General features: G+C 41.2%; 1 protein-coding gene across 1 annotated transcript in view; it reads right to left on the bottom strand.

Annotated features, from left to right (window-relative positions):
* The window catches only part of LOC134092203 (metabotropic glutamate receptor 4-like), a 122126-nt gene that overhangs the window by 25638 nt on the left and 80748 nt on the right, over positions 1-15740 (bottom strand). The window contains exon 6 of the mRNA XM_062544993.1: positions 6216-6416. Within this exon, the coding sequence (XP_062400977.1) occupies positions 6216-6416 (201 nt within the window). The remainder of the gene's footprint in view (positions 1-6215; positions 6417-15740) is intronic.

Genomic DNA, 15740 nt, shown 5'->3' with positions numbered 1-15740 from the left:
TTGTTAAAGACATGTATGTGGATGTCACATCCCCCTGAACACCTCGTTGGCCTGATTTAAGTTAGCGGTGGAAGACAGATGGAGCGGGCGCTGTCGAGTGTGCTCACAGCACGACGCGGCGGCAGCATTGATCTGCCTCATTTCCCCAACACAGCCACCCACTCCATCTCCCTTTGAGTGGACAGCAGTACACAAGCGGGGCCGCCTGGTCAACAGCTCCCCTGGAGATGAGAAATTTGACCTGTCAGCCGGCAGCCTGTCTGAGTCCACACAGGGTCTTAGTGCGGCGGGGCCGTAATGAGCTCGGCTGCCTACTCGGGCCCACGGAGGGACTGGCATCTGTGGCACTGCTGAAGCAGCGGGACTCCGCTGAACGAGAGACAAATAACAGTCTTGTCCAGCGCGCCAGGCCAGCAACCAGGAGCACACGCTCCTCCTGAGAGCCATTTCATCTGCTGCTGCACCAGTGTTACTGTTTAGAAATATCAAACGGATCTCAAGGCTGCTGACCGTGGACACTTGCAGTGATTAGACAAGTTAGGATATTGCCCCCACTGCTGGAAGTGACAGAAAACTAAACAATGTCACATGACTTTGATATGTTACCTTCAACAACTTTCACTATTTTTAATCAGAACATTTAGAGCATACATTAAATGGCACTTGGGGCCTGCTCTATAAGGTACATAAAGGGGGTATCTGACGCATCCCACCTGGCAAAGACTCACGTGGGGTATCTCCATATACTGTAGCAGCTAGCGAGCTAGGGTAAATAATGTTACCTGTGCTAAAGGGGAAATTGTACAAAATCATGTTAAGTTCTAGAAACTATGCAGATATTTAACCCACCACAGCCAATAGAAAGGTCTCTATTGCAAACAGCAGAGTGAGCATCACTGTCATTATTTTTGACTCCTATGAGGAGTTTTAGTTTACTTTAGTGTGTTTAGTAGCCTTGGGTGGAATGTGTTTCATCATCTCGTTTTTGGAACACGTTGCCAAGGTGCTGTAGAACACGACTGAACTGATGGATAATGAGAGAGAGAGATTAATTTCATAGCCTGTCCACAGAGACAACTAGGCCTTCTAAAATAGCATAAAGATGACCTATCAGGATGCTCTTTCTGTCCCTCGCATCTCAGACTCTCACACACTCGCTTTCGCTCTCACTCAAATCGATTTGCGGGATACTGTATAGAATTTGCGGACGTCAGGGAGCCACTATATCAATATGCGGGAGACTCCTGGAACTTCCGGGACAGGTTGGCATGTCTGGCCCCAAATAAGAATGAGGCATCCAGTTTATAGGCAATGTGCTGCCACACATATTCATTGAGCAGAACAGCCACAGGGCACTGAACTACACCGCACAGTCCCTGTATCAGAGATGAGGTCTAAGCCTATACCGACTGGATTCTTTTACAAATCCAACCACAGAGATGACTGGTCTCAATCTCGAGGTAACATATCCTGTCACTAAATGGTATTTTATGGACACTATTCAATTATGCATTTCTTTAAGGTAATAGCTTGCTGTTCTGCTTAGCTGTGCTGCATCTGTAGTTTTAATGGACCATCACCCTAGTTAATGACAGACAAAGCGTGACGCAGCTACTCAAACTGATGTTGCTAGGCCAGGCCAGTCTTGACAGCAAGCCGAGGAGGAGGAGGAGGACGAACAGTACTCAGCTCGAGAGCTCCTTGACTTCAAACGACCTGCCAATCTCATAGCCATGGGTTGAGTCTCACTCACTCCACACAGGTTAGGCTGTATGAATGAGTCACATATCAATACTTGGCAACTACTTACCTAATGTTACCACACTACAGAAATGGGTCACTTAATGGGCTCTGTATTATAAACCACAGTCTCCATTAATATTCTGTATGTTTAAAAAGGTGGCCAAATAAGTAAACAACAAAAGAAAAATACAGCCCATAATACTCGTCTTTTGTGTTTAGTCTTAATGAAAAGCCAGCAGCTCGCGGTGGTAGCCGAGAGCCCTTTGTTCCAGGGTAATAACAGAGGTGCCGAGCGAAACTGACAGCTTAAAGGCCACTGCGTTCTGAATGTGCAAAGGCAGAGAAAGCTCTCACAAGACTGATGGGAGCGCAGATACAGAAGTGATGGGGCGCTTCATTCGCTCGCACAAGCCATTGAAGTTTCCAGCCAACCTTGTTCGGCGCACCTTCAAAGGCTGGGGGAGGGCCGAGGGGGAGGGAGCGTCAATAAATAGGCAGCACCGGTTTAAAGTGGGTTGGGAAACCCTCTGTGCACACTGCGCTTCGGCGAAGAGCTGCAGGAGTTAATTGGGGAACTTCAAATAGTGTGGCAGCGGAGAATTATTAACTGTATCTCAGCAGGTCATTTCTTCAAATGTGTCTGCATTTCAAATATATGCCACTGAGGGTAAATATAGACAATGCAATGCACACAAATGATGCGCAGGAGACCACAATAAAATATGAAAGGTGATTGCAACCATGATATTGAATTCCCACCTCAATATTGTGTTCACACTAAAAAGTTTCCTCTTTTCTGTTCGGAAAATATTGGTGTTTTTTTTAAAATTATTATTAGCCTACTTTGTTGGTGAGATCGATTATTACACATACAGTCAGACTGTCATAAAAGTCACAGAAGTCACAGAAGTAATATCAGTAAGTACATGAACAACTCTACAGGCTGATTCATGGCTGAATAATGGCTGCTATTTAGTTCACTTTTCATGGCACTCTCTGGGTTGAAATGACATAACACATAATGACAACTGCCTTGAGTAGCAAAGTAGTGTTGGTATGCCATATACTGTGTCAGGCTGTTTTTTTATTGAGCATTTAACATGGCAGCGTTGTGTAAACATGGTCAAATCTGGGAGGACTTAAGTGTAAACAGTTGTCTGGTCCTGGGAGATATTGCACTTATACGCTTACTTTACATTAAACTTATCATAGTGGTGACAGTGGAAAGGAGTGCGTGGCATGTTAAACATAAAGTCGATGGCTTAACCACTATCAGTATTCTCCTAACCTTGTGGGTTTACACTTCTGCTGGGGGTCAGGATTTCTTGTAATCACACTACTCGATATCCCTATCTATGTTAAGGTTTATCATAGATCCATATCTATGTTTGTTTTGGTGCTACCACATGGCGCTAAATATGTAACGACTCTCTCACTCTGCCTCTGTGTGCTGTTTCCAGATCCTCCTGAAACAGCCGCGTGAGGAGGAGTCCGGAGACTACAGTAGACCAACTCCCTTCTCCACCGTTTGCCAATGAGCCATGACCGAGGGAGTCGGAATGATTAATGTTTTGAGCAACAAACAAACTGGATTATTTTATATGGGGGAAAAAAATGCAATTCAAGCTATATGGCCCTTGACCACCTGACAAACACACACAGACTGGTAAGAATGTAAGTCTGTGTAAGCGTGTGTGTATCTGTGTGTCTCTGTGTGAGTGAGTGAGCGAGTGAGTGAGTGAATGAGTGTGTGTGTTTGTGAGTGTGTCAGGCATTCTGATTTCTGCTGATGCAATAGGGAAAACTGAAGTGTAACCGATGGCTGTGGTCAACTCTAGCCTTCTTGATGATTATGTAACCTTGTTGGGCCAGAGCTATGTGAAACCTCTGCATTTGAATAATCTCTTTAATGTACAGAACTGGTTCATGTACAGGCTGCAATGTAGTGAATGGGAGCGAAAAATCTACAGTAGATCGCAAAGGTTGAAATCAATTGAAGTCAGTATCCACAGACTCGGTTGTATAGCTAAAAATTCAGGTCTGTTCAGGACACCATACGTGGGCCTGAGTGCCCACGAGGATCCAGGTAGGTTGGCAGTCTAGCCTGAGGTCATTTCTCTGCCCCTATCCCCACATCGTTCCCTCTCAATCATGTACTGACACGTCACTGACCTATCCAGTAGAGGCAAGAAAAAATAGTAGTTTCAAGAATAACCTTCTTTCCCTTTCCCACTCTCCAGGGTGCTTTACAACAAAACAAACATCTCATATAATAGATTACAGGAGGACCCCCAAGCCAACAGAACAACAAATAAATAATGAGGCATGGAACTGTATACCAGCATAAGATGGTGTCACCGACCGAAGGACAATGTAAGACACAGCAGAATATAAATTTAGAGTAATTTCATACAGTTATTATACGTTTGTACCGGTAGTTAGAATATACTGTAATTTTCAGAATATAATAATCTAAAATGCTCTACAGTACATACTGCACATGATGGAATAACTAGGGGTAATGTACAATGTTAAAGCCTTTTGACTACATCCAGCCGCTGTAGGGTTGCTAGTGAACAAACGTACGTTTAGAGTGTTAAGATACAAAATTCTCTGAATTCTCTGCCACTTGTGTTCAATGTATCGGTTCAATGTATCAAATGACTTCAGGTATTGACATGGACAATAAGTCCTTTGCAGATATGGGTACGTTTTTATATTGCTTAAAATACAAGCGACCATCCAGTGGATAAGCTCAAAATGGTAAGTCTAAACTATTAAATGCAGGAGGGGAAAACTGAAATGAATAGAATTACTATAACAGCATTGTAGCCACAGTAAATGGAAATGTAATTGACAGAGTAGAAAAGGCTCTTCGCCCTGTGGGCGCCCTGTTTCACATTTCCCTTCCTCTCAAATCAATCTGCACTGAAGGAGATCGGTACTTTAAAATAGGTCTTCTGCTCAGCATAATACCACCTCACACCTCCCTCACGGAGTTCCAGAATCCATACTACTAATATAAAATACTATTCAAAAAGCCTGATGTTGAAGTCTGAAAGGTTTTATTAGACAGACCTACAGCTGTAGAACATAATGTATGAAATGCTGAAACAGCTGTCTCGATTTCCTGATTCGAGCCGGATTTGAAAGAGGGAACAGGGCGCGTGCAGACCAGCTGGCTTTTTGCAGGGAGAAAATGTAGCCTTTTTGAGCGTCCAAAAATCGACGAGAGCTGGTGTGCTGTGGACATGAGGTGAATTCCTTTAATTTCCTGTGAATGCTAATGCTCCGACATGCTGCACTAGGTGCTTAAAGCTGGACATGCTTCCGTGGCTTCCCACACAGACCTGATAAGACCTGGATTTGACCACACTGCAGAGAACAGTTTAAGCATATGAAAACATGTGTCCGAAATGCATTTAATTGAAGCACTGGCTGATGGATTCAATTTCTTTCACAAAATCTGAGCGCATAACTGGCCAGCCCTATGTGGAATCAGAACATGTAAGTGGATGGGAATATTTATGGCATGCTTTTTGGGTGCTGTCTGATAATCAGCCAATCAAACAGGTCTTATTATTAACTGTAGAACTGTTATCGAGGCATCAAATGCATTACAATGAGATACTTACAATATGTTACTCTGGAGTACAAGGTGATCAAGAGTTATCAAGAATATTTTACATCATTTGATGCATGTCAAGAGAATATTGTAAGTTCTGATTTTGTTGGGAGCCACAACAAAGACATTTATTTATGCTTATATAAATATGCTAACCAGCTAACAACCAGCTATGATTGATTGAATTGATCATATTAATTACTTTGTAATTGGTGTTCTAACAGGCAGCTAAAAACACAACACAACGATCAAGTAAAGCAATACGAATTCACAGTATGATTTCACATACAGAGCACACAATGCATGTCAAATCTGATCTCTGCTTTTTCAACCTGACGCGGTTCTGCTTATACACCGTCAATTCACGCCTCTGTTGGCGAGTGGCAGGATGAATGGGAAGGATCAGAATGGATTGCTCTTCACCCTGGCTAGCAAGTTAGTCTGTTAATAGCCTGTTAACTGTCAGTCACTAACTGAACCGTTCTCCAGGACAGAGGTAATTGAACCTGTGTGTGTGTGTGTGTGTGTGTGTGTGTGTGTGTGTGTGTGTGTGTGTGTGTGTGTGTGTGTGTGTGTGTGTGTGTGTGTGTGTGTGTGAGAGAGAGAGAGAGCAAGAAAGACTATAAGAAAAGCAAAAAAGATCTTTAGAGGTGTCTTGGAGCGGTAGTAGTGAGACGTGAGACCTGAATGCTGCATGCCCCTGTTGCTTTGCATTGAAGCATCTGTTAAATCCCTCTTGTACTACTTTACAATAGATTTCTCATTCAGTGTTTTTAACCATCACTCTGTGTATTTTTTTCCCCCACAGTTCTTTTCAGCTAAGTACTAAGGATATCACTGGACTCACCAGAGACGTTGATGTTGCGTATATATTTCAGGAGTAGAGTGCCATTGATGGGGTCCATCTTGGAGCACAGTCCCACTTTCCCTGGGCACAGATCCAGATGCATGTTGTGAAGAGCGTGTGCCATGGCATACACGGCATCAATCACAAACTGGACCTTCCCCTCCTGCTCATACAAGGAGTCCTTCCCGATCCGTTCCTCATCTACAGAAGGGAAAGAACATTCAATATTGATTGAACAACAGGTAAACAACATTTGGGAAGTTCCTTGAAGTAGCATGTGGACAGATAGTCTGCCCAATATAATATTCAGCCGAGGTTATGATGAACACCATTCTACCTAGTTTTAACTTAATGTTAATATTCAACATGTTATTTGGATTTGGCACAAAGTTACACATCCATTTAATATAGCAGTAGCATGTTAAAAGGACCTGTGCGAATTCAACACACCCTTAAAGTAAACTTCTAGCCACGGCACACACAGTACAATATTCTCTGAATGGCTGCTACCCCACACACAGTGACTTACAGTACATATTGCATCAAATATGGACTACTACAGTGTAGATCCAGATTCTAGATCCAAAAATAAAACTCAATGTACATTATTTTTCTATGCAGTAGGCTACAGATATTCAGTATACAGACACCACTGCTGAGCCTTCTGGAGGTGCCAAGGGCCTAATTCAATGCAACACCCATGAAGGGAAGAGCCTTAATAACCCCAGTGAAATGCCCTTGATGGTTGCCCATATACGGTTGATTTTTTAGATTCAGTTTTTGACAGTAAATAGGCTTGGTTACAGTATATATTGGCAGCTGTGTGAAATCCCCTACCTATGGCACTAGGAATTTAACATCTCTCCTGTGAATATTTTAAATGTATGCCAAGGGTTGAGTGGGATAAATGGGATTTGATAATCTAATTGAAGCGTTTTGGGACAAAATGTTAAGTACATCCAAAGGGACATCAGCCAGTGGAATTGAACTAAGTTGCATCATTTTGAAAGATGTGTGCACAATTTCATGTGATGCTTTTCCCATTTGCAACACTGCAGACGTGCCAGCCATTTTTTTGCTAGTCACTTTCATTCTCAAACTAGGAGCCGGTGTGTTATGCAGTTGACACTAATCTCCACAGCAATTCCAACAAGAAAAAAATTATATGATTTCTTAGAAAAGACAAACGGTGCTAGAAAGAAAAGCCTTTCTTCAGCTAGTCCTGGTAAATCAAATGTTTCATTTCAAGAGCCATCTGGGCCATCATTGTGGCCATTGCTTTACACGACAAGAGAAGGTTATCCCTTTTGTTGGTCTATTTTGGTCAAAACCTTCAATAAGAAATGTTATCAATCAATGTATAAGGACTGAACTTACGTTGCCAAAGCTCATATGATATAAAAATGTGTGTATGTACATCAGATAATTACATGATGGCAGTAGTCTAAACCATCAAATATCTCAGCTAGTAAACAGTTTACAAATGAGGAGAGACAATAAATCTCCACATTGTCATTGCATGTATTGCGTGAAAACTGAAGTTCTCCAAAAACAATTAAATGTAAAAAAAAATCCTTTTAGGAACAGGATGTATCAGTACAGACATTTTTGCAATGGAGCAGTTGATCAATTCTGTTGTCGACTGTGTGGGTTCCTATTCAAGCCCTGAAAAATCCCCTTGTTCAGTAGGTCAGCCTGCCTTATTGCAAGTTGCTGTGGTGGTTTGTTCTATTAGACAGCAATAACCTCAAAATGAGCACTAATTAGCAGCACCAAACCAAAGACCCTTTAGAGAGAAGTTACTAATCCCTTGGTGAATTCACCTTCGGATAACTTTATTGGGAACTGCCACACACAATTAGCTGAGAAAATGTTAAGACTGCAGTGGAGGAATAAATCAATTCTAATTTCTGAAGTTCAAGGTTCTCTCTTAGACCTATCTTGAGAGAAATTAATTAAGTTTAAACTTTTTTTTTTTTTTTTTTTTTAAAGAAAAGGTTTCCTGAAAATGGGTCCACCTTTAAGAACAGTCAACTTTTATAATTTTGGAACGAGTTATAAGCTTTTATGTTGTCCATAGATTAAGATGAGGATGAAATGGAGAGAGTTTGGAAACGCATTGGCTGAAAAGAGAAGCAGTGACAGACAGATGAGAGAGAGAGAGAGAGAGAGAGAGAGAGAGAGCACAAGATTGATTATCTTTTAGACACTGATATAATCATTGGTGACAGGTAAGTTCATTACAGTTGATATGGTTCAAGTTAGTCTTATAAAATGTTAATTTAATGAATGAACATTTCAATTAACACCTTTCCCCTCATCACCCATAAGTGCTTGCCAGATGAGAAAGGTTCTCATGCCATCATTAGACAACATCAACTGTAAAGCGTTCCACAGAAGCACTGACATGAGTGCCCTGTCACTTGCAGTGCACATTAGTGGCAAAATGATAAACTGACAAGCATGCGATGAAATTAAGTTTATTGAGCAGGCAGCACTAACAAAAATAGCTAACTTTACTTGAGGGTATCTGCATAAGAGTGTCATGACACTGTCTTGAACACATGACACTGTCATGACACATGAACCCTAAACCTAACTAACTTGTCATGACACAAACCGAATGATACTAAATGACATAAGCATTATGTCATAAATGTTTATGTTTGAAATATGACTTGTTTATAATGTTTATGACATGTTCATGACAGTGTAATGTCACTCTTATGTGGATATCTTTAAGTAAAGTGCAATCCAAAAATAAAACAGCAAACTGACGGTGGTGGTAGCAGCAGCAAAATACAAAGATGCTAGTGTGCGGGGTTGTACTGGAAAAAAATGGACTCGAATATAATCGAATTGTTGAAAGCGGAGTACTCATGTTGGCACTGTGGAATCTTTCAGATTAAGGTTCTGGACACAAATAATGTAATTGCCCAACTGGAGGGGAGGCACCAAGTGTGCATTTGAAAATCTCACTGCACGCAATTGGATAACAGTACAACCAATGTTTACTCTGACTGATTCCGGACTTCGACGCAATTGGATAACACTACGACCAATGTGTACTGAGTTTGAACGATGCAGCGTTGTCGTCATCAGTTTAGCGAGCCTTTGGTATCTGATATAGGCCTATATCAGATACACCGATTTGATTGTTAGCCCCAATGGTTGGGGTAATCGTAACGTGCATCAATCATTGCTCATCATGACCAGAGTATCTTGCAGACACAATTCAAACTGTGTTCTCGCAAGAACTCTGGGTAAGTGTCCACTATAATCATCAACATATGTGTTCATGTATTAAAAAATACAAGTTGGCACTCTCTACATCACCTCTAATTGGGCGTGAACTGTGCTTGAGAATGGTGGCTTATGCCTACACTACCTACGTTTAGCCCTTCCATGAAATATTGACCTGAATAAGATCAATGTTTCTCTACCTAATGTCCCCGGGGCACACTTTGCTGACACCTGCAATCTTTAAATTCATTGATAAATTTAAACTGTCTAACTGAGATTAGACATAGCTGTCAGAGAACACTTCACAAAATTACACCGGTAACACAGTTTAGAGAACATGTTAGCCATTGTACATAAATAATATGTGTATGTATTAGTGATCAGTACTCTCCAGTCTCCACTTCATTCATTTCCATAATGATAAAATTACAACAAGCAATATGTTTGTATAATTTGAGGAATTCTATAAAAGAGTAGGTTAACCGCTCTTAGCAGTAGGCTAACATAACAAGAGAATGTGTTGAAAAACAGTTTGTGTATGTATAAGGAAATGTGTGTATCTTTCACCTGTCTTCCCATGAGTTAGCTTTCTCTACCCGTACAGAATTCTTCCAGACAACACGTCTTGCGCTGCACCATGTGCTGCTTGCAAAACAAGCTGCTCACTGCCTCACTTTTCAGCTTGCCTTTCAACCACAGTATATCTCTGCTTGCTGAGGTTCACCAAAGGCAATAAAACATCCTGACAAGCCATGCATCTTTAAAAACTTGAAATAAAGAACCCAGGCTATAGCAGGGTAATTGTGTGCCACAAGCACTTCGGATGGACACACAAATATTGTCACCATGCGACTGCAGCCGGAGGGGCCTTGGGGGGCTGCCTGGAAGGCAGGACCGGAGTGATATCTCTCTTGCAGAAAGAGCAGCCCACACGCCACTTTGTCTCATCCTCAAGTCAGAGCACGCCAACGCAGTCCCCTGGCAAGCTCTTCGCCTAAAGAGAAATCTATTCAGATTAAGGGCAGCCTTGCCATTGGGGTAGCTCGGATTGCAGAGACATAGGAAGCTTAAGCTATGACAGAGGGAGCAGTGGCTCTGACACCCATATCTTCCTGCACGTTTCACGCTATTGCCAAAAGACAAAATGAACTGTAGCAACTGCTGTGTGGTCATCTTTTCCAAAATGAAATGTACTCAGTGGTTGTTGAGCGTTCCCTTCCTTTTCTCTGTTAAAATAGCCTTAAAATCTCCTTAAAATAGCTTCACCATGCTGGAGATAAATGGAAAAGTAAATAGATGCTGCAGCAATATCCGAGAGAGATCCATGTGAGAGCCCCTCATATGCGCTCTGCAGTGCTCACAGTCAATCCCATCCATCCATCCATCCATCCATCCATCCTTCCATCCCCTGCTGATTCCAATACAGATAGAATGGTGTGTTTCCCCACACATGCCAGACATTATTAACACGCCATTAGGATGCTAAGATCTGATACAGAGCTTATTGGTGGACAGGACCGCCATTTCTGTACGCTCCAGTGATGGTCCCATCTGAACCATTATGCCCTTTTTATGTGTTGTGTGCCATGGAACTGACAATTGCTTTAAAAAAAGAAAGAAAGAAAAGAAAAAATATAGCACTGCAGTGGGAAATGCTTCACTCCTTTTTTGTTTTTACCTTACTCCATTTTTTCAAAAAAGAAGGAAGGGGAATCACATTTGAGATCCTCTCAGGCATAAAATCAATGGTAAAGAGCAATTCCTGTTTTGAGGTATTGAGGGATTCAGAGGGGCCCAAAAAGTACCACACAAAATGTCTCAGGGCTGTCACACTGCATTCAAAATGGATTATGTCTCTTTGACATAAGGTATTGGCTCTACAGTACCTCTGCCACCAAAAGCTAATGGAATTACTTAAGAAACTATTTCACCAAATAGAGGGGTTGAGAGTGATTGCCTTTGTTAATAAACTCAAATTTTTTAAGGATATACATTCTGATTTCAGAACACCGCATAAGCCCTTATACCAGGTTTGAGAAATCTAGTTATGCTAGATGGGATATTGTTCCATGTATAGGCCTCATGCATTATTGTTGGTAACCAGGATACTAGTATTCAACATGTATATAGGGATATTAATGAGGTGTCTCTGTATTCATGTAAACACCATATTGATTAGTACCATGCATCATCATAACAGGCTTACTGAAGTGTTATGGTAGGCTGGGTGAACCCTGCCTGAACTTCCGGGGAGCTGTGAGGGGTTAGGTGCCTTGCTCAAGGGCACTTCAGCCATGGTGGACTGGTCGGCGATCCAACCAGCAACCCTTCGGTTACAAGCCCGAAGCCTTAACCAGTACACCACGGCTGCCCCCTAATGTGTTACAGTTACAAGTTACCCTGTTTAAAATGTAATAATGGTGTAACTATTTTAATTACTTTATCTCAGTAACGTAACTAATAACTTTTCGATTACTTTTTGATTTTTTAATGATATATATAGTCCCCAAATCCATGCAAAGATTTCGGCCTTGGTCTCCAGGCTGCCGAGCAGTTCGGTACAAATGCTCAAGGCAGCATGGGCATTCCCAGGCTATATTGAGTCCCTTTTAATACATGAATTAGCATCATATTTTATGAGGATAATATAATGATAACCACCACAAGGTCAGACTTCAAGCCAAATTTTACTGTAAAATCAATGTTCAATGCCCTTTTCCGTGACATATAAGACATGTTTTCTAAATTTCCAGCTATGAAATGCATTTCTATGAGTCATTGCTACAGATACACACGTTTACATTGCTGGCCAACTGGAATTCAGATCGCTGCATGCACATGCAGACATGTATGCTGATGGCGCTGTAGACGTGATAGAGCCTATCAAAAGGTCCCGTTTCAAACTATGGCTGTGGAGGGAAACAGTTCTTTTACATACAATATTCTTTGCAAGGTTTTGCTGACAATATTGAGATGTAATTCAAATTGCAATTTTTTTAAATTTCAAAAGTACCTGTAATTGAATTACACATTGTTCTCCAGTAACTGTAATGTATGTAATACAATTATATGCATCTCATTACTCCCCTACACTGTGTATAACTAAGGTCCATGGTTAAGCATATGCACCTCAATTTGGCAAAGCTGACATGCAACAACTAGATGACCTAAAAGTTGATACAAATGGAATGTGATTGGCACATTTCTCTCCTGTACAGTACTTATCATGGCACATAATAGTGTTCATGTGATTTCATTTTTTTTATTTGCTTTGGGAGGATACAGCTCCCCCAGTGTTTCCCAGCAATTCAGAGAAACTCCAAAATCAGGGCTTGACCCAAGGAAAAAAAATCTTTCAGTTATCAGAAACTTCAAAGTTGTACATAATTATCTGTTTTCAAATCTTAAACACCCTGGCCCACGCCTGAGTTCAAGCACAGTGTCTAAGGACTGAGTGCCCTGCCAAATTCATCTGTGAAATTGGTTTCAGTGAAATGAAATATCTACAGTAAGACATTGAATGGGAAAGATTCAGAAGCTCTCAGTGTTGTATTGTCAGAGTAGGTATTCTAACTGCAGGGCCACAGTGAGTTCAACAAAATCTACAAGGCCAATAATATTTTCTGGGTACTGCCTTTTTTCCCCCTGCAATATGGCTTTTGTACAGTATCTTGTTTGTGGGCCTTTTCAGTTTCTGTTAAACAACAGTACACTCTGTTGTGGAAGAGGTCAAGTTTCAGCAGCAAAGCTGGGTTTGGAAGTGGAACTCAGATGTGTTGCTCCCCATTTCTCAAAGAGGTGAAGACCAACAAACGCTGCCCAAGGTATGAGGAGGGAAATGTGGCATGAATCTCGACACATGACCGACTCTCGCTGGCATGCATGGTGCGCTGGCAGAGATGTTAAATTTGCTCTCCCTCCACAGTGTTTGATGGACTGGCCCCAGGTGAGGCGTCCCCTGGGGCAAGGAGATGAGGTGACTGTCGAAAACCCCTGGCACAGCTGCTCCAAAGAGCAGATAAGTCACTTCAGGACAATGTCTAAGAACTCTGCGCAGATGTCAGGAAGCGGAAACAAATGCCTCCGTGACCGTCAACGATGATGACTGTATGTATGAGGCCGTTTCTGGATATTATGCCCAACCATTCTCAACTTAATGAGCCCATATGTGAAAATAAATCTGCGTATGCCATATTATTATAGCACAGACATGCTGGAAAAAAGCATAGTACTGGAATAACACTGTGCTGTGTACTGTATATGGATTCTATGATATGTAGATGGACACGATGGGTCTCATGCCTACATAGCATAACACTCTCGCTGTCAAACAGAAGGATGTAGGTGGCGACAATATGGGTGGAAACGGAACATGAATACTGTACCTCATGTTCACTTCATTATATTTCTCCCTATTTTTCAACACAGTTCACTTTCAACATGCACGTATAGGCAATGCTTCTTTATGATATTAGGAGATACAGAGCATCAATAACCTATAGTACATACTGTATGTACTAATAAAAATGTATGTGATGCACTGCTGTTGATCATCCCTAGTGAGGTGAGAATTGCTGGGGCAAAATATAATAACACTCCCCTGGGATTTTAACAGAGACGAATATTATGAGGCGCCAAGTGTATCATGCCTTATTTCGTTGACAGAATGCCCTTTGTGCTACAAAATGCATAATTCATTACAAAACCATATCACATTGTAACACCTTTTGTTCACTGAACAGAACACACAAATCAGTTTCCACTGTTTTGAAGAGGAACACTTAAGAAAGCATATCCTTTTGTGGAAAAAAGAAAACAAAATCAAACCTTCATTTTGTGGATGACAATGACTAGTGGTCATTTCCTTTTGTTGGCGTAAGACCTTTTAAAATAGTATGAAATGAATGATCTTTGTATAGTGCATTCTACAATTTGTGACATATGCATAAATGCTGGCCAAGGACATCTATCACTTAGACATAATTTATTTTTGTCTAAGAGAGTTCATTTCCTCATGAAAGTGAGAAGCACATTCAGTCACACATGCCCACTAAAAGGTAGAGCACGAGTCAATTTTGTCCACAGAAATGAATGAACTGATTTGTGTATTCCGTGGACAAAAGGTATTACGAATATGATTACCAAAAGGTAGGACGGTGTATGTTTCTTAATGAAGGTATGTATTTTGTAGCACAAAAGGCCGTCTGCCTATGAAATACTGTATGTTAGACTTACTGTAGGCGCCTTATAGGACATAAACGTTTTATATTGTGTGAATCTGGCCTTTATCCTTCCATGACAGCAGCTGTCCCAATTGACATACAGCATTGATGTTACAATCAAATTAGATTTCATATCAAATGTAAATACCGTTCCTCAGAATTGCCCTAGTTACATCAAACCACATCACCAGTTACCTGAACCTTGCACAAGATGCTTCTTAACACACCCATCTATGTTTCCCTCTGGAAATATGACAAGGCCGTCTTCCATTCGCTACTATCCTCATAAGCTCTCATCAATATCCATCACGGAGCCTTGGTAGATACAAAGACAGGTCCTGTCAAATGATTGCGCTCTACTTCTCTTTGATCTGCAGGTGCACATCAAGACCCCTGAGGCGAAAGTTTCCTCCATGCATTTTGCCCTCCACAAAGAAAAAAAAAACAAGCTTCTATGTTTGTGAGTGGTGTATTGTCCCATGTGGTGCAGTGCTGTGAGAAAGTCTGGAGTCTTGGTCAAGTTTTGTCAACAGCCAGATCCAAGGTTCAGGTACAAAGAGAACATGGACCATGATTAGAGTTCAGATATTCAGGTAACTGTGAAAGCATGATTTCCACTAATGGGGGCAACAGTTGAACCCTGAGATTGTTTTTAATTGGCTCACTCTAGATGAAGAGAATTGTGTTCTCAAAACAAAGAAAATCTATTGTTTATTGGCTAGGCAGTATAGCATTTAATGCCCACACTGATAAAAAAAAAAAAGGATGGATTCAGCGAGACTGAATGAAATAAAAGTTTGCTCGTTGATGACCCGAACACTTCAGTCTAATTAGACTTTTGCTCTGAAAGATATTTACACAACATTTGGCCCACGGCTCTGTTTGATCTATAGACTCGTGTTTATTTCTCAAAACGTAATTACCTTCTAAATCATCCCAGGGGCTAGTTGAGCTCATTAAAGAGAACGCTTGAGTGCCACTGGTCAGGGTCGTGTTTCCTAACCTTTCAATTTGACTAAACTAATGAGAGAAGCTCACTCACAATATTTAGCTTTCTATT

Source organism: Sardina pilchardus, chromosome 9, assembly GCF_963854185.1.
Source record: "Sardina pilchardus chromosome 9, fSarPil1.1, whole genome shotgun sequence".
Lineage (NCBI taxonomy): Eukaryota > Metazoa > Chordata > Actinopteri > Clupeiformes > Clupeidae > Sardina > Sardina pilchardus.
Note: the sequence above shows the minus strand (reverse complement) of the source record. Positions and strands in the feature narration are given on the sequence as shown.